Source organism: Argentina anserina, chromosome 7, assembly GCF_933775445.1.
Source record: "Argentina anserina chromosome 7, drPotAnse1.1, whole genome shotgun sequence".
Taxonomy (NCBI): domain Eukaryota; kingdom Viridiplantae; phylum Streptophyta; class Magnoliopsida; order Rosales; family Rosaceae; genus Argentina; species Argentina anserina.
This window is the reverse complement of record NC_065878.1, coordinates 9,176,514-9,196,091: the sequence shown is the minus strand read 5'-3', so window position 1 is coordinate 9,196,091 and position 19,578 is coordinate 9,176,514. Positions and strand designations below refer to the sequence as shown.

The following is a 19,578-nucleotide window of genomic DNA, read 5'->3' as shown; positions in this document are numbered from 1 at the left end:
CCAAGTTCACATTCCTTCAAGTAAAACCAATAACTTGCATGTAGCACGGCAACAAAACAATATTGTAGATATGAATGAACATTGATGTAATGTGCTCACTAAGTCATGATTTTTTGCTTGATTACATAATAGAGAAGCTTGGATCTAATTGAAATACTTGTCGGCTAACCCTTACCTTGGCACATATATGAATTGTTAGATTTGCATTGGATTTGTAGCTACTAGATACTGCATGAATTGATACTGATTTTGTTTTAGTATAAGCTCAATGATTTGCTTAGCTATTTGGTTGGTAATACTGAGTGAATAAAACAAAGAATCATGAAAAATGATTGGGATATTGTTTGTATAAACAAAAATGGGAGAAATATATGGATGTCACTTGATGCTTGGTTTTAAAGTATTTGGCGAGGAGGTTAGGTATTGAAGGCATGATGGTATAAAATTTGGGTATGAGGATGATATGCTTGATTGTCTGAAACTAATCAGTAGCACATAAAGGCTTGGAACTTGAATAAATACTTCTTGATTGAGTAATATTTTGCTTGCTCCATTTCTCTGAACTTGATGGACCTTCTCCATTGCATAAATAAGAGTAAACTCAGCTTGACTTTCTTTGTGGAGATATATGAACATCAGCTTTAGTCCAGACAGTAAAATGGGTGTAACTACTGATATCTCAGCTGCAAAGAAGTTGATATACTGATGCAAACAATAAGATTATGCCGAGTTAATGGTGAAATGTTTGCAGGGCAGGGGTATTAATAAACAGGTCCCAACAGTGATTGTTTCAGCAGAGAGAAGCTTGATGTTGGAATCAAATAATAACCTAAGTAATTAGAATAGCTTGACGCTTGATTTAAAAGTATGCTTGTTTGCTTGAGTAATTATAGTCACATCTGAATGCTCAGCATAGTTGAACTTTTTCAGATCGTTGAATCAAGAAAGATGATTAGTTGATTACAACTTTTCACAATCTTCTTCATAATTGGTTTATCATCTTGCCTCAGGTTGGATCATCAATGCTTGAAGATGAAATTCTAAAACTTGGTAGCATACAATGTTACAGCAGAAACTGCATATCCCAAGCACATTGATATGAATAGGGATTTAGCATAACATCTTTTAACATAATTGAATGTTCACACCCTTTTTGGAGTAAGCTTGTTTCCACCACCTTTAATTTTGTTGTTTCTCTGCTTGATTATGTATCTAGTAGCTTGGTAATGGCATAGGTGTAGATAGTTTGAAGTAAGGTATTATTCTGCTATAGGATAAAAGCATGGATTATTTTTATTTGAAGCATAGAACACCATTGTGAAACCCTATTGTGCATTTTCATATGCAAAGCCCCCAAGTGTGCATGATGTTTGAACATAGTTATAGAAGAGTGAAGCTTTGAGATTTAGTATATGAGCTTATTTAGGCCTGCTATAAGCACAAATAAAAACTGATATTATGTCTTCCATGTTGCTGGTAAGATTAATGAAAAATGACAGAAATGCTTGAAAAGTGGTTGAGCAAAAGCAAGAGAATTTTGTGATGCTAATAGTTGTTATGCTTGCAGGTGGTATATAAACTGCTTCGAGCAGTAATTGTAAAGATGAGAGAACAACTTGACATAGGTTAACCAGCGAAGAACATAGCTGCTGGGATCTTAGCTTGCCCAAGTATAAGGTTCAAAGCTTTAAGAAATGCATCTACCGGAGATGAGGTTATTTGTGGCAGTTTGCTTGGTTTTGTTGAAGCCTCTAGATGAGATAGCTTCATATTTTCAGAGGTAAAGCATAAGTGGTGAAGCATAAATAGCCGGAAGTTGAGCATGAAATTCTTTTGGAGAAAACAATACTGCTGGTAAGAAAGCTGAGACAGAAACACAGTCTAGTCCCCAGCAGAGTCGCCAAATATAAGTGGATGTTTTTGACGGGGTTGTACAACAATGATATTAGCATGGCAGAGTGCAAAATTGATCACCCTTTATCTGAGTAAGCGAATACTAGGCTCAACAAGCCTCGAAGGACAATGAATCCGAGGAAGTTTGTTGTTGCGTCTGTCCCAGCAGCTCTTCCATTCATTATTCACGGTAGTGGCTTAACATGGCTTGTATTGTAGTTAGTATAAGACTCATATTGCTGTCAATAAAGGGCTTGACAAGAAGTGTGTGGCGTGGGAGCTGAAACAACATGAGTTTCGGAAGAAGAGATCATAACAATGGTGCTAAGGAGGTTTTTGCTTGTGAAAGAAGGAATTTGGGACTAAGGTGATTTGAAAGGATGGAAAGCTAAGGGAGATGGAGCATGGAAAGAAAAAGTGTGCTATGGAGCTTGCTAGCTCACCCCTCCTCTGCCTCCCACCCTCCGTCTGGCTCCCCCTTCCATTTAGCATAACATAAGGTATTTATAAACTGTCCCAGCAGCTAAATGAATCTTGGTTTGGTGCTTAGACTATTGGGTAAAGGCATGACTTGGTTAAAAGCATGTATCCGACTTGATAATGAATCTTTGTCTATCAGATATTGTCTAGAGGTTCTGAAACATCTTTGTAGATTTCATGGCAGAAAATATGCTGCTGGGACAGATTTGTAAGAATATCTGATTTTGATGTTGGGAATATACTTATATATGAGATTTTATGTGGGCTTTGCTTTTTAATTGGTTATGAAGGATTTGGGCCTGGGCTTTTCTCTTCTTCTTTACCCGTAATACGATTTAGGCCGTCGGACATGAATTATGGTCCCAAGCCCAAAGCCCAAAATCATCGACGAGTCTATACCTAATAACGGGCCTCATACATTTCTGTTACCTTCCACACCACACCTATTCTTATAAGCCCCAAGTGCATGAATGTGGCTTGGGTCCACGTGCATGACTTGATGATTGCAAGGTGACCTTGATGCATGCTTCACATTCAAGAAACACATGTCATTTTTGGCACCTGTATCTATTTCTTGAGGGAATTTTGGAGATAGAAACGTAACATTCTTTCATTCTCAAGTAAGCAAATTTTTTGAGTCTCAGGTTAAAACTCCGGCCGATCCGATATGCAAGATTTTGTTGCTACGACTTTTGCTTAGTCAATCTATTTTGACTATATTTTATGTTTCCTATTTTTCATGTATGACGTTGGCATTGCCATGTTTCCTGCTCGACTTTAGCTTAAGTCATATATTAGAATGAGAAGTTTGTTTGTGTTGTATTAAATATTGGCATATTCAATAAAATTTCTTGTATTCCTTGTTTACAAGATGATCTCGTGAGAATTTTATTTGCCTTGACTTAGCATGAATGGTCAACGTCTGCAACTCACGTGATTTTTAAATTGACCGCTTTTGGGTTACATGGGACCCCAATAAAACTACATTGTGAATTTGGACCTTAAAATTTGGAACACGGACCTCGGAACGTCAAAATGGACGTCGTTTTTCCCGATTATAGTTCCTGCGTTTCTGAAACGTTTACCAACATTTTGGCCACCTTCCAGCCACTTTCCGGCATTTCCGGCGCCACCGTCTAGTTCCTTCCGGCGTCCCCTGTCGGACATGCAACTCCGGCCGCCGCCGGTAGATTTATAGCTCAAATGATTTTATTATTATTGGTGACCACCCGCACCAATTGGATGGTTTTTACCACCCTAATTGTTTGATATTCAACTTCTCCAATAACATGTTTTTCTAACTCTTAAGTTGAAGAATGTAGTTCTACTGTCATGTGATACACTTGATGAGATTGCACTTTGTTTCAATCCCCCCTCTTATAATATTCTACGGTGTATTGTCTAGAGAAGTTCACCGTGTCGTTGACTCTCTTAATTTTATTTTGAGAATGTCCCGCCGTGAAATCGAGTGTCTTTCTAATTACGTAGCCACCCACACTGTCCTACGGCACACGTAATTATTTTGCGGATCTCGTGTGGAGATTATGTTTTATATATTCGTGTCTTGCTAAGTTTTAAAGGCCATGCATGCCAATGATGAATTTTCATCTTGATATTTGTGTTGAGAATTGACATGAATAAATCTGTCAGATTTCATTGACAGTAGCTTTTTAAAACTTCAACAATAGCTTTGTTAGCATGCAAACATAGCTTTTCTTGCCTGCAGTAGTAGATTTATGTAACTCAAGATTCTTTGAATCATGAGTTTGGTTTTGTTGTTTTCTCGGTTTTGACATGATTATTTTTTTATCATTTTGAATGAGATATGACGATTCGAGTTCTTTGAAATTCACAAGAGCATCTATTTTTCATGTTCACGAAGCGATTAAAGGACCACCTAACCCGTGCTCCACATGGTGAGGCCGTACCTATCCGTGCCATGCACAGTGAGGCCGAGTTTGCCCCTCTCGGCGGCTCCATGACATTTTGGCCGTCGGTGGCGGCATCCACTCCTTCACAGGAGCTTGTGATGCCTCCCGTGTTTTATACTGCCTCAATGGAAATCTCTGATGCTCATCGCTCGTTTTGCAAAACTTGTTCTCTTGCTAAATTTTAAGGAAGTCCTTCACTTGCTAAGGCTCTAACCGAGAACATTTCATTCTCACATCCTTCACTTGTGACATTAGTGGACCCTATCTAACCAAATAGGCGTTAGTGAAAAGAACGTATAAGCGTGCGCGTGTTTTTAATGGATTGATCTCTCATGATTGATGATGTATTTGCTCATGCTCTTATTCCGTTGTAAACTATCAACATTGAGCAACTTGACCGAAGTGGAAAGAATCAATACAAGCTGAACTAAAGTTGTTATGTTAGTCATTGTTCGTAAATGTAATGAGAAAGATGAAGTCATGCAATATTTGCAGGACTTATGGCGCAAAGATTGTCTCATTATCCTAGTATTGACTACGATGAGTTATATTCTCTCATTATGAACATAATTGGTTTCCCCTACTTGATCAGTAGTAGTGTCCATGAAAACTGAATTGCAGCATATGATAGTGGTCATAGCATATATGTAAAGGGATCTTGACACAGATATGAGAGTGCCTGAGGGACTTTAAATGTCCCTGAGCAAAATAGGACAGTTCTGTCCGGAAATTTGCAAGTCAGTCAACTTTGACAGAACACTATTAATTGCTCCGATCGAATTAGGTTGTGAATTTTATGTCATTGGAAATCCACGGGTCTCTAGTTTCCAGAACATTTTACGGTTCGCTGATACCTATTGTGACGAATAAGTTATGGTTGTTTTAAGTGAGTGAAGGTCATTCTACCCGAGAATCTGATTTTCATTGCAAACTCTTGTTTTGAGTTGGCTATGTATAGCATGTATGATCTAAGGATGTGTAGCATGATTAATGATTAATCATTAACCCAAGACTACTTTTGAGAAACATGTAACGATCGTTAGATACGTTGTTCTTTGTACTCCATGATTGTGGCACTGATCAGGGGTAGTTGTTTCGTAGACTTCAGGGGGAGACTACCTCATATGATGCTATCAAATATATACGGTGTTTTGTGGTTTTTTTCCTTCGATCAAGCTTTTGTTTTTACCCAAGCGGTTTTTATTTTGCTTGACAAGGTTTTTACCGAGGTAACGATGTGTGCACCATGCAACCTAGGCATGCGACACAAGTGGGAGTGTTCCAGGAGAATTATTATTCTACCCTTGGGTGTGTCTTAGCATTATTACTTTCCTGTTAGATTTGCATCTCTATAATACATTATGACTCTGAATCCTACGGGACTGTGGTTATGTAATGCCTATATATAGGCCCTATTATCAATCAATAACAGGTTACGTTATGTTTCATTACGTTGTTATTATTCTCGTTTCGTTCATCCTCCAACAGATTAAATTTTTTATATTTCTTTATATTATAACTTTATACTAGATTTAAAATAAAATTGTAGCATTATGAAACAACTTTATGAAATATATGAAGTAAACTTCTCGGGATTAATCGACACCAGCTGATGTATCGGTACTAATATTTAGGGACCTGATTAAACCTTCATCTAATTCGGACTTCGTCTGACTGTCAGAATTTTCGGTAAACCGAAAACACCACTAATATGCCCTAAGGGAGGATCCATTACCAGGATGCAAACGTCGAAAGATGTTTGCATATATGAAATCATCTAATTTTTGTCACCGATTGTGCGCAATCGCACTGAGAAAACTCATTTGGCAAACCTCCGGTTAATGAGGTTTTAATATGTAAAAATGCCACATTTTTTGTTGACTGTAGATACGGACAGTCAAACTATATCCAAAACGGACGAAATTTTTATGGGGTCCCTAAATATATATATACCGATCACATCTGCTGGTGTCGATCGACCGTATTTAGAACTGGAGTTGTCGATCAACCGTATTTAGAACTAGAGTTGTCGATCGCCGAAGTGTCCACTAATGTATCATACCATTTATATTAGGTTTAACATAAAACTATCGCATTATGAAGTGACTATATAAAGGAAACTTCTCGAGATTAATCGACACCATCCGATGTGATCGGTACTTATATTTAGTGACTATGTAAAAATTTAATCCAATTCGGACATCGTTTGATCGTCGGAATTTCCGGTAAACCGAAAATACCACTAATATGCCATAAGGGAGGACTCATTACAGAGATGCGAACGCCGAAAGTCGTTTGCATATCTGAGATCATCTCATTTTTGTTACGTATCATGCTCAATCGCACTGAGAAAACTGATTTGGCAAAGCCCCGGTTAATGAGGTTTTAATATGTAACAAAGCCTCTTTTTTGGTTGACCGTAGTTACATACGGTCAAACCATGTCCAAAATATACGAAATTTTTACGAGGTCCCTAAATATATACTGATCACATCTGCTAGTGTTGATCGACCATATTTCGAACTGGTTGTCGATCGCTGAAGTGTCCATTAATGTATCATAACATTTATATTATGTTTATAATAAAACTATCGCAGTATGAAGCGACTATATGAAGAAAACTTCTCAGGATCAATCGATATCAGCCGATGTGATCGGTATATATATTTAGTAACCTTGTAAAAAATTCATCCAATTCGGACCTCATTTAACTGTCAGAATTTCCGGTAAACCAAAAACACCACTAATACCCTATAAGGGAAGACCTATTACCAAGATGTGAACATCGAAAACCATTTGCATATCTGAAATCACCTATTTTTGGTCACCCAACATGCGTGGTCGCACAGAAGAAACCCATTTGGAAAAACCACGGTCAATGAGGGTTTTAATATGTCAAAACCCCTCTTGTTTTATTGACCGTAAGTACGGAGGGTCAAACCATGTCCAAAACGGATGAAATGTTTACGGGTTCCCTAAATATATATACCGATTACATCTGCTAGTGTCGATCGATCATATTTCGAAATGGAGTTGTCGATCGCCGAAGTGTCCACTAATGTATCATAATCTTTATATTAGGTTTTATAATAAAATGATCGCATTATGAAGCGACTATATGAATGAAACTTCTTAAAATCGTTCGACACCATATAATGTATTCGGTATATATATTTAGTGACCATTTAAAATTTCATCAAATTCGGACCTCGTTTGGCTGTCGGAAATTTCGGTAAACCATAATGTGCCCTAAGGGAGGATCAATTATGAGATGCGAATGCCGAAATCTGTTTACATATTTGAAATCACCCAATTTTTATCACCAATCGTGCGTAGTTGCAACAAGGAAACTCATTTGGTAAAACCCTTGTAAATGAGGTTTTATTATGTCAAAACGCCTCTTTTTTTGTTGATCGTAAGTACGGACTGTTAAACCATGTTCAAAATGGACGAAATTTTTACAGGGTCCCTAAATATATATATCAATCACATTTATCAGTGAAGATCGACAACATTTCGAAACTAGAATTTATTTGTAACTTTTTTTTAGAATGTTTTCTAATAATTCTTTTATTGTTCCAATAAGAATATTATGTTTTTTTTAATCCAAACCCGCAAGGCCCAGCACGCAAAATCCCGTAAAACCCACTTTAAGTAGGCGGACTTGGATCTTCATATTTGTGATAATAACCGATTCAGGCCCGCCACTTATGTTCCGGTCCGGCCCGTTGATGCGGCCTGGATGTGGTTGTTTGGTAGCGCACATGGAGATTTGTTTTTTGTTTTATTTTTTTAAAACCAGTCCGGTTTTGGTAAAGGGAAGAAAGCCAAAGTGATGTGTCTGCAGGGGCTTGATTTTTTCTAGGTGCTGTGGATAGAAATATATCGAAGAATTTTTGGACTAAAGGACAGTAAAATGGGGACCTTTAGGAGAGTGAGATTTTGGTAGGCCTTTGGCATTAGTGTCTGAATATTTTTAAAATTATAGCTTCTCTTGTCTTTTGAAGAAATCTTATTTCTCAAGTTGGTTTTGGGGTTACTGGTGTTATTTCTTTGCTGATTCTCTATTGAACTTGAGTTTTGGGAGAGTGAGATTTTGGTAGCCCTTTGGCATTAGTTTCTGAGGCGTTTTAAGATTATAGCTTCTCTTATGTTTGAGGAATTTTCATTTCTCAAGTTGGTTTTGGGGTTACTGTTTTTATTCCTTTGCTGATTCTCTATTGAACCTGTGTTGCTCAGACTTCTTGTCCACTGTTCTGTTTTCTCTCTTTTGTTTTTTCCATTTTTATTTTCTTCTGAATAGAAGATTGAAATCTGTTTCTTTTCTCATAGAAATATAACTATGCAATAGCTTTAAATAAAAAACAAAGAAACCTGATGCACTGCTCAACTATCTGCACGTCAATGCCTTCTATTTTTACTTTGAACTGAATGCTACTGATGTCTTTTACAGGTATGGTCCTCCCCAAAGCCTTGGGAGCAAGCAGGCTCGTCATCTGGCCGTGCACAACCATAATCAAGCGATGTAGTCGAGGCTTCAGGAACTGCTAGCCAAGGGGAAGTAGTATAAAAAACTGGTGAATATGCGGCTCGTAACAGAAATGTCCTTGGTAGGCTTGTTCCCTCTAGGCCATGGCAACAGAACTACAGAAATAACACCTATTATGGAGGTTTGTGGACAAGGTACACGACACACAGATATTCTAATATCAGTTTATTTATATTGTCTTTTCTATGACAGGCTATGGTTATATTTTAAGGCTCCCGAATGACTGGCATATCTGGTGTGTATGGTGGTTCATATGGCGGCAGTGGGGGATTATATGGTGGAGGGATGTATGGCAACAGCATGTATGCAGGAGGGTCTGGTGGGCTCTATGTTGCTCTTCTGGGATCTACGAGGTTGGGTCTTCTGGGATGTATGGTCATGGAATCTCAATATCTAATAATAGCATGGAAGGCCCAATGGGTGGCCTGAAAATTGTACCTATTGGTAATTATGAAAATTGTACCTTTTGGTAATTGTGTAAATTATATAACCATGTATAGTTCAGAAATTTCTAGTGACTAAAGGTGTGCCATTGTTATACAAAATGATGATGCTTGGTTAATAGATTACGTTACTACCATCGAGTTCCTGTAAATTTTTTGTTAGAGTGAACTAATTTGCTTTTGTGTCACATAAAAAAAAAGGTAAAAAGTAACTGATGATATAATTTTTCCTGTTCTTGCAGATGTACAGTGCGGTGGAATTTTTCAGTCGGTTTGCAATTCTAATGGACCAGAATATACAGGCATTGCATTTGTTCATGACTTCTCTTCTTCAGGCATTGCATTATAAGTATATATATTGTCTTGAGAAATAGGGGAAGTTGGTAAATGCGTGTGACAACACTTTATGAAGTCCAAAAATCTGACACGTCCGTGGTTTAGGTACTGTATTGCCGTCTTCATTTTGTACTTTGTTGTTAAAATGGTAATCTCATCCCTGAGTCGCTTTATCTTACTGAATTTTATGGGGCTCAATTGTACAGCTTTTACATGTTCTTACTTGCTTGGGGTAAAATGAATAATTGCCATAGCCTTGAGTTCATCTCAGAAAATGCTCAACTTCTGCTGACTGTTTTGACAATACTGTGTTGCAGCTTTTTGATCGCTCTAATTTTGGTATGGGGAGCTGGCTAGGTTTGTATTGAGAATATTGGGATTTAGAACAAAAGCCAAGGACCTCGACAAAGACCCAATGGTAAACCTGGCCCTGGCAGTGCCCCTGGAAACCAGAACTACGCTGAGGGACTGAAAGCCAATCCTAGTGGTTTTTGGGAGATTACCTAGGGCATAAAACTGGTATCATATGATGAAGATAAATTATTGTCATTTGATGGGCTTGTGACTTGTGAGTCTGCTATTCCATACAGTAAAACAGAATGAAGAAACATCTGTGAGCTCTGTCACTGGATGACTCGAACTCTTTGATATGTGCACTGTTGGGTTTCTTGCTTTCTATCCTTTGGCATGATTTTTGGATGAGGAATATGAGCGAGAATTTAGTATTTTGCCTTATTTCTAATAGAGAAAGTTCGGAAATATTACTACTATATCAGGTAGTTACCTTCTCTTTTAATTTTTTCCCTTTCTATTTTCTAAATGTACGTAGTTTACTGTTTTGTCCATTTTTTTTTAATTATTACATTGTAAAAACCAAAGGGGTTTGGTGGTTATTCAAAATTTAACCTCCCAACAACTTGATTATTAAAGAGACTGGAATTTGTTTTCTTTATCCTTTTATTTGTTTTATTTTCTTCCAGGTGAATGACCTTCTAAGTCGCCTTAAGTCAATGCCCGACATTATTGATCTGGATAGCTTGAAAGTCACTGGTGATGTTTGGTTTGGAGCTGGTATACCTCTCAAGGTATATTTAAATATTTTTAAATCTCTCCCAGTTAACTCATTGTATTATGGTTCTACCTTTTTGTAGTTATTACTCTGTGATGTTATATTGCGGATTGTTATTTCTGAACTTTTTTTTTGGTGGTGGGTGTGTGTGTGTGGGTTAAATCTTTGTCCCTTTGATATCATCAGTAACAGATGTCACAAAACTTCCCTAACTTCCCTTAATTGAAAAACAGATCACTTGTCCTGGTTTACAATTTTGAACCAGAAAGGGAATTTACTCAATTGAGGAATAACACGAGGGCATGCATTGCCCACCTCCCCCACCCCCACCCGAGAGAACGCCAACTCTTTCTCTTCCTCCATTCCATTGTGGCTGGTACTAGTGCAACTTTAGTGGTAGTTTGTAGTCCACAGTACAAAGTACAAACACATGCATCCATCTATTTCAGTAATTCATTGATTAGTACATACAGTAAGATATGCTGGAACAAGATGATGCCATCTATCTTTCTTCTCGGTTTTTTTTCACCTATGCAACAATTAAAAAACCTCAAATAATTTCAGTTTAAGCAGAAAATATCCCTCCGGTGATCTGTTTATTCTATTCATTTCGTTTCAGTTGCCTGTTTCTTCCCAACTAAAGATTGTTGTATCATAAACTTGCTAAAACTTCTCCCTCACAAGCCAAAACTGGGCCACTTCGACAAGAAAATTACAGAGCTAAGACAGCAAAATCGAATAGGACACTAATTAATAATCAGGCAATAGGCAAAAATATATTACCAGATGATTAGCTTGTGATTTTACCACATCAACCAGACAAAACAATGGAATGTGATGGATGGGCTTCAGCTCCATTTCATTGACAATTCGGTCCCTTTCCCTTTCTATGGCATAGAATATCTTGGAACAAGTGTTGGAAACACTGTCCGAATCATCAGACAACTCTGCATCATCACTGATAACAAACTAACAAGGTCAGCTTAAAGTAATGTTGAATTACATTAGTATTACAAAGTTAGAGAATTGATCCCAATGTACCATATATTACGCAAAGCAGCGAGAATGTGATGCCCAGGCTCCAAAAATTTCCCCAAATACTCCTCTGCCTTGGTCCACAGGCCATCTTTCATGTATTGATCCAACACTTCAAGATTGAAGAACACAGGAGAATCTTGATCCAGCCTTAACATACATTAAATCAAATCAAAAACCTACTAATCGAATTCTAATTCTAATAAAAAGATATCAAGAAAATCAAAATCAAAAACCTCACAACCAAATTCAATTTCTGATCAAAGCAAATCAAGAAAAGACACTCACTCTTTGAGAAATGCGAAAGTGTTGTCGGAACCTTGGATCAACAATCTCACAAACAGGCCGATCAGAACCTCCTTCTCTGGTTCCGTCGTCAACAATCGGACTACGTGCTGGAGCAGATCGCTCCTCTCCGATGGAGAAAGTTGGAACGCTGCCATGCCAACCCTAATTTCAGAGCACACCGCTTTTTCTCGCAGCGAAATCGATTTAGCTCTGAAGAAATTTTCGTTAGAAGCGGGCTTTGGGTTTTAGGGCGAGCGCTGGGGGTTTATTATTATTATTGGAAACCGGACGTTTAGGCGGTTTTGTTCAATTGTTTTTGTTTAAAAAATGTACATGCACAAAATTTCGACATGCATTCTTCAAACGTGAACGCAATTTCATTGCTAATGCAATAACGGAAATGGGTCACTCAGTTTGTAGATTGAGTCAGCCAAATTCGGCTTTGTATACTGATTCTTCATGTCAACCAGTTCGGCTAGTTCGACTTCGTATATTGATTTTTTGAGTTTAGTTGTTGCCGTAGTTTCAATTTGTTTTGTAATTGTTGAGAAAAAAACAGTCTTGCCCTACAAATTAAATAATAATGAAATTATTCATATTACGAGCAAGAGTCTTTATAAATTACTTCAGTACGACATAGTTGTTTTAGTGGGACGTAATTAATAGGCTTAAATATGTGAATTCATGCGTAATAACCTCTTTATATAGGGAGTTTCAAGAATATATCGATCCATTAAATTTTTGATGTGAGGATTATTACAATAATCATTGTAACAAAGTAATAAGCAAAAGAACTAAGAACTAAAATTTCTATTTTTTAATGAACCAATACACAATTGTCGACACTAAAAGATCAATTGTATTCTATAATTCTCAAAATAAATTTTACTTCACCCTTGATTATACACGATTAAGAGTTATAAAGTCAGGTCATATTTGTTGCCACGAAGGTCTTAAGATGAGCCAGGAAGGTCTTGAAGTGGAGCCACGAAGATGAAATCCAATCAAATATTTAAGCACATAAAACCTAATCACAATCGTGTACTCTTTGCCACGTAACAAGCTAGTTGTATAAGATAATTCTATTTTAACCAAATCAGAATCAATGATAGAAAATTATATTTTAACTAAGAAAACTTATGCACACTGCACTTTCAGAACCATAAATTTTCATTACTCAAGCCTCTTTATTTTGAACATGCACAAAGATCAACAATATGCTTTAGTACTTCGGGCATTGGTTAGAGCATTTCCTAACAAACTATATAGAAACATGTTTGGTGAATAGGGCTGATGATGCTTTTGAATTTTGGATTAGGAACAAGGGTACAAGACTCTTGCTTGGCCTATAGCATCTTAACTAGCTATAATACCGGCGCTTTGTTACGGGATTTCCAACCAATATGATTGTAATTTTTCCAACCAATAAGTGAAACATGTACACAACATAGTCTAATGCATTTCTTCTAGTAGTTTTTCACGGATGAGTGCATGCAAATAAGAGTCAGCCTACATATAAGAATTAATTTTTCATCTTATCTCAATATGCAACTTGCTACTTACTTTAGTTTATCTCAAGGTTAGTAACACTTCCAAATTCCAATTCAATGCTTAACAATGAAGGCAGTAGCTCCTCCTGTTGTCGAAGGTGCTGCATTATAATAATCCCTTGGTTTGTCTACAACAATTACCATATGTAATTCAGTTAAGCATCTGTTAGCTTGTCAACTCACAAAAATAATGCAAAAAGAAAAAAAAAACAGAAGCACTGTCATCAAAAGCATAAATTTAATGACATATGAAGACTACGGAATGGAACGAATATATAAATATCGAATTCCATCCAAAGTTTTTTTCATGTGTATTCTCTCATATTCTAAACTAAGCAACAAAAGAAAATAAAAATGAGATAAAATGACAGATTCCAAGTTTAGGTATCCATGTTGGTCAGCAAACAACCAAAAAAACATTGTCATCTTTTGTGACAGCATGCTATAGGGAAAATGCAGTAACATACATAGAAGAAAAGAAATAGTTGAAAGAAATGTGCCCGGTAAATGTTTTGAAAGGGAAAGGCATATCATAGAGTAAGTCAGACCAAGAATAATTAGTTTTACTCTAGGTAATGCTAAATACTCTAATTGGGCTATAGCAAGCCTAAGTAAGATTAAGTAGATCCATAGGACTAAATAACGCCAACGGTTGTACTGTTTCAGTTTGATTAAGAAGTACTGCAATGCTTATATTCAACTAAACATTGTAATACTTTTAGCAGAGTAAAATATATCATTTTCTTTAAATTCAATATATGCAACATTCCTTGTGGGCGTGATATAGCGTCTTAGGTAGGAAATTGGCATATTAGCTTGAAGCACATGGTGAAATTATACCTAGACATTTTATTATTGGACAATGCTCTAAACACGAAAGTGCACAGCTTAGCCCCTTCTCTTATGTTGAGTACTACATGTAGTTGGTAAATTGAAGAGGCATTGACACATAAACGTAAAGAAATGTTCAGTTATTTAATACCTAGCAGATGCCAAACCTTCATTCATGCACCAAGAATATTATAAGATTACTATAGAGCTTAGATGTGAAACTTATTAAATGGATTGGAAAACATTTTTTTATGAGCGTAGAGAATAAAAAATTACCTTTTTTTGTAGCATATGCTTCTCATCTTCATCTAATGGTAGATGCGGTAGGATGAACTGTTGTAACAGTCCTGTAGAAGTTTATCTGAAGTACAACACAAACATCATTGACAATTACTGAGTTTCATTGCCATGGAAATATGAAGTTAGGATGATGTTGTCACCACCCGAAATTTCGAATGATAAAAATTTAAATTTGAAATTATGAAAACTCTAAAAAAATCTCAAATAAATTGAAATCATCTTATAATAACAGTGTATCGAAACTGAGTCCACAGCACGACTTAGTCGACTTGAATAATATATAACTAATTTATACCTCAGTATTATAACTAATGGAAATGTGAAATTCACTCAATCTTCACCATAAATAGAAGAACGAAATCTTCAGAGTAAGCCATCCGAATCTGCTAATTCGCACTTGCAGAACTATTCCCTACACCGTTGAATTGGTGCACCGGGATTATAAACACAAACCCGATAAGCTTTTCAGCCCGTATGAGTAAGCCAACAGTATAACATACATCGTATACAAAGGAAATATGACATATAACATTTAAAAACAAACGTATTCATGTGACACTGGGCAACTTATCTGTTACCCAATATCATTTTAAAATATGTGTAACATGAGACACTGGGCAACCTATCTATTACCCAATATCATTTTAAAAATATGTGTAACATGAGACACTTGGCAACCCATCTATTACCCAAAATCATTTAAAAACATGGGTATTCATGAGACCCAGGCAATCCATCTCTTACCCCTCATGCAGTACACTGACAAGCACTGAGCAATCCATTTGGTTACCAAAAATCATTTAAAATATGGGTACTCATGAGACTCATGTACCCATTTGTTACCCCTCATGCAGTACACCGAAAGACATTGGGCATCCCATATGTTACCCAATATCACCCAAAAACATGAGTACTCATGAGACCCAAACAACCCATCTGTTACCCCTCATGCAGTACACCGGCAGACAAACTAGAGCTATAACTGAATCGTAACCGACACCCGGCCAATGCTTGGTTCTGATTACTGTCAACAACGTCTGAAGACCAGAAAACGTTTTAACAAGACTCAATATTAAAACCACGTACAATATAGCAATTAACACATGTTTATTGTACTACAACCAAACGACTCTTGCACAATAATATAAATATAGTCACAACATTATAATCTCACATTTGAAATAAAACCGAAATATTATATAATATAGCAACCCATATATATATGTATCGTATTTACCATTTTCGTACACATACACAGTCCACTATATTATACAAATGTCACAGTTCACTCTTTTTAATAATTCAAACATCTAAGTCACCGCCAATGGTAGACTTGTCATAGTGAGATTTATTCACATTCACCATAGTCCATAATCACTAAAACCTTTTTTAAATCATTTATTAAAATAGCATTTCACTTACCCATGAACCGTAGACGATCGAGTTCACGTAATTTAAACCAAAACATATTTTTAGAATAATTTTTATAAGCTAGTGATGCAACGACTATGTTAACAACTCAAACTAAATTCAATAATTATAGCACTACTTCGATCATGATGATCAATGTGAGGTTTACTCACCTTATTTCCTGCGTGCAAACTTTCACGACACCGAAAGAGATTCCCTCACTTGTTTCGTCAGTCACCTAGCATGATAAAATTCTTAGAAAACGATACGTAAAATTTCAGGTGACGATTTCATTACAGCTCAACACTGTTCATAATCACTGTTCATGGGCCGCCATCGTTTTCCGACCACCACCAATGATCACCAAATTTCACCATCACAATCTAAATGACATTCCTAACAACTTTCTAGTTCATCACAAAGTCCAAATCCGAGCCTAAACACTTCAATTTAACAAAAACCGAAAAACTGCAATTTAAACCCTAAGATTTCTTTTCTTCGATTCTCTTAGCACAAACGATTTGGGTTAAATCTTTTGGATAGTTTGTAGTATGAAATGAGGCATTCGAAATGGGACAAGAATCTCACCGATTGGTGGCCGGAGGAGGGAGATCCGACGAGGTGAACTTCGGCGAACTGTGCACTTTTGAGGGAACTTCCGGGCTTCACTTCTCCCAATCGGCAGCAAGATGGCGGGTGGCGCCAAAAGCCTCTGAAATGGCATTCAAACAATGTCCTTGATCATAGTAGGAATAGTCAGAATAGTCATCACCAAAGGGTAAACCCGGAACGACGCAATAGTGAAATACCCCAGCCCAAAATTAACCTATTTACGCAATAAAATCGGATTTAAATCAATACTAACCCATATTCTAATCTATAATATTTATGGTTGCACCCAAACCTTGGTTGGGCTGCCTACGTACCATTTAAAAGGGATCAAGTCATTCATAGTTCAATATTCTGTCAAGCTAATATCACAAACCCTCACATTTACAACAAACCTACAACACTCACCTTAACAACGCAAGCCTCATAGTCATTCCGGTATGTGTATCCCAAACGCATCATCACAACCGACACACATAACCAATATCATAACTTTCATCCATCAAACACACTACTATATTCATTATCAATCAAAACAATCACATTCTTAACACATGACCATCAATCAACGATTTCAGAAAATAAAGCCACATTCATACATTCATAAACGTTCACAATTTCGTAAATTATAACTTGGAAAACTCCCCACACGCTCATATTAAAACCAAATTCGACAAATTATATGTCGTTAGATTCGTATCAACGAATATCACTTAATGAAGCAACTCATTGCTCCCAAAACCTCTTCACGTGCCGCCATAAGGGCTGTGTGTGGGCCCCACACACCACTATTCTCCAACCTCTCCAAAACGACTCGACTCCAACATGAAATTTATATATCATCAGAAAACAAACCTTTTCCATAACGGCGTCAAAGCCCAAATCTGCTGAGAAGCGGCCGAAAACTGCTGTACACTGAATTCCTAAATCGTGAAACTCGATCTTACCGCTCGTTCAAACTTCGAAATGCTTGGAATCGAAACCAGAAGAATGAAATAAGGGGGAAGAGAGTAGTCAGGAGATCTAGGGCGGACAGAGGCGGCGGCGCCGATGATGGCAAACCTTCCAGCTGTTATAGCTCTGAGCATGGTGGTTGGCGGGATGCGGCACCGGTGCAGATCTATCGAAGACGACGAGGCGCAGCGAATGTGTAACGCTCCAAACTGCACCTCACCAGCTTAAGTACGTCACAGTGCTGCGAGTCGATAAAACGTAAACCAAAAACATTATTTATATTTTAAAGAAACAAAAGGCAATTTGTATACAGAAATTTGCAAGTATCGCAATGAAAGCTCTAATTGAGATAAATACTCAATCCCTACCTCGACTCCAATGTTTTCCTCGCACACTCCACGAGTCACAAGCTTTCCACTTTTTCGCTCACCAAGTAACTTGAGTCCCTATTCCGACATTACAACATTAATGACTTGACCACAATCATATATTATCACGACGACTAAGAAATCGTCTAATCCGAGAATTGACCAAATTAAAGCAAAAACACGCTTCAATGAATACAAATTGATAATACAATATCGACATATACTCATGTATTTACTTTTATCTTCAATATTTGTCGCATAGTAATTAAATAAAATTTACTATGGACACCCATTCAATTTCTACCATTTTACCACAAGGTAAATAAGCAAACAAGGTACACAAGTACCATATCAACTTCTTAAAGCATGAGCATGGTTCCCCATTATAATTAACTTAATCCAATTCAAAGTTCACTAGGTGTGCCCAATTACTAAGGCCACCCAATAAACGTTTCTTGCATAATTCCAACATGAAATCATCTCAATTATCTGTCCAGGTTCCACACAGTAAAAACACACTTGTTATATATATTCCACAAGTGTTCTAACTTTTCCTGACTAATTCTCTTACCACACCTACCAACCAATTTACTTCATCCAAATCAAATCCTTTGACATTCGTATAGTTAGTTGAATGTCAAATAGCATTAGTATATCAAGTTCTAGACTAATAATGTGAAGCAACATCTCATCCAAATCATTAATTAAAGCAATAACCAGAAAGCCCTCAATTGACAGTTCAATTAAGCTGCAACTAACTTCCTGTATAAAAGCAATCTCCCAAATTTCCATAATAAAATGAAACTGATCACACTTCAATCACTCTAACAAGGATACTGGCCAGAAATCAATCAAGGAAAATATTCCCTCAAGTCCAATTCATCTTCAGATTAATTAACTGGGCAAAACAATGAACAAAGGACTTCCCAATTGCCACTCAATTTCAAATACAATAGGAAACCACATTAGCATTATAATGAAACCAACTTGAATTCAATGCTATAATTCTAACAACATGGAATTAACAATCTTGCAAACTCTCTGACAACTACATGATTCCATTCCAAAACAGAAATCACAGCAGCCATATAGTTAAACCAATCCTTCCAATGAAAGCTGCAATTTACCTTTTGAAAATCTGAATTAGCAGGAGACCTTTCCAACGAATTGATGGGCTAGAAACTCTCTGCTACCTTCACTTTAATTAAGGAACCTTGTAATTCAGCTACTAAGCCACATCAAGCTCAACCACAGGACATAAGGAAGGAAGAAATCGAGCCAAGAAAGCCAAGTCAGTCTCGACGTCGAAGAACATAAAGAACACCCAAAACCGGCCCAAACGGTGGCCGGAGGACGCCGGACCGAAGCTGCGAAGTCGTCGGAGTCATGCAGGAGCTGTCGGCCTTTCCTTCTTCGATTATCTCTCCTCCGTTGGAGATAGGAAGGAACATGGCCTGACGGAGGCGGAGGGACGCGGCGTCGCGCGTGGTGCTCTGGGTCGCGCAGAGCTCGATCTGCTTCTCTTTTCTTTT

General features: G+C 37.2%; 2 protein-coding genes and 1 long non-coding RNA gene across 3 annotated transcripts; 1 reads left to right on the top strand and 2 right to left on the bottom strand.

Annotated features, from left to right (window-relative positions):
- The first annotated feature begins 9,072 nt into the window (after positions 1–9,072).
- LOC126803537 (peroxisomal membrane protein 13-like) lies at positions 9,073–10,139 on the top strand. The gene is made up of 4 exons (XM_050531326.1): positions 9,073–9,273; positions 9,539–9,645; positions 9,839–9,971; positions 10,017–10,139. Exons 1-4 carry the CDS (start codon positions 9,073–9,075, stop codon positions 10,137–10,139), a joined length of 564 nt encoding a protein of 187 aa, XP_050387283.1.
- A 990-nt stretch (positions 10,140–11,129) lies between these two features.
- LOC126801776 (uncharacterized) lies at positions 11,130–14,728 on the bottom strand. The gene is made up of 4 exons (XM_050529237.1): positions 14,682–14,728; positions 12,025–12,234; positions 11,743–11,886; positions 11,130–11,659 (listed from the first exon to the last, which is right to left on the bottom strand). The coding sequence occupies exons 1-4, from the start codon at positions 14,711–14,713 to the stop codon at positions 11,452–11,454; spliced, it is 594 nt and encodes a 197-aa protein (XP_050385194.1). The 5' UTR covers positions 14,714–14,728; the 3' UTR covers positions 11,130–11,451.
- Positions 14,729–17,214: 2,486 nt separating this feature from the next.
- On the bottom strand, positions 17,215–19,568 carry LOC126801781 (uncharacterized). The gene is made up of 3 exons (XR_007672871.1): positions 19,174–19,568; positions 18,047–18,124; positions 17,215–17,919 (listed from the first exon to the last, which is right to left on the bottom strand). It is a non-coding gene; the product is annotated as an uncharacterized LOC126801781 (long non-coding RNA).
- Positions 19,569–19,578: the final 10 nt, after the last annotated feature.

What these genes read in the sequence shown, in the direction of transcription:
- LOC126803537 (XM_050531326.1), top strand. Translation starts at nt 9,073, where the DNA reads ATGACTGGCATATCTGGTGTGTATGGTGGTTCATATGGCGGCAGTGGG. An exon ending in CTTCAGGCATTGCATTATAA is followed by an intron (nt 9,646 to 9,838) that starts GTATATATATTG and finishes TCAATTGTACAG; the next exon opens with CTTTTACATGTTCTTACTTG. An exon ending in TTTTGATCGCTCTAATTTTG is followed by an intron (nt 9,972 to 10,016) that starts GTATGGGGAGCT and finishes ATTGGGATTTAG; the next exon opens with AACAAAAGCCAAGGACCTCG.
- LOC126801776 (XM_050529237.1), bottom strand. Translation starts at nt 14,713, where the DNA reads ATGAAGATGAGAAGCATATGCTACAAAAAAAG. An exon ending in AGCATATGCTACAAAAAAAG is followed by an intron (nt 12,235 to 14,681) that starts GTAATTTTTTAT and finishes AAATTTCTTCAG; the next exon opens with AGCTAAATCGATTTCGCTGC. An exon ending in GCTGCTTTGCGTAATATATG is followed by an intron (nt 11,660 to 11,742) that starts GTACATTGGGAT and finishes GTTTGTTATCAG; the next exon opens with TGATGATGCAGAGTTGTCTG.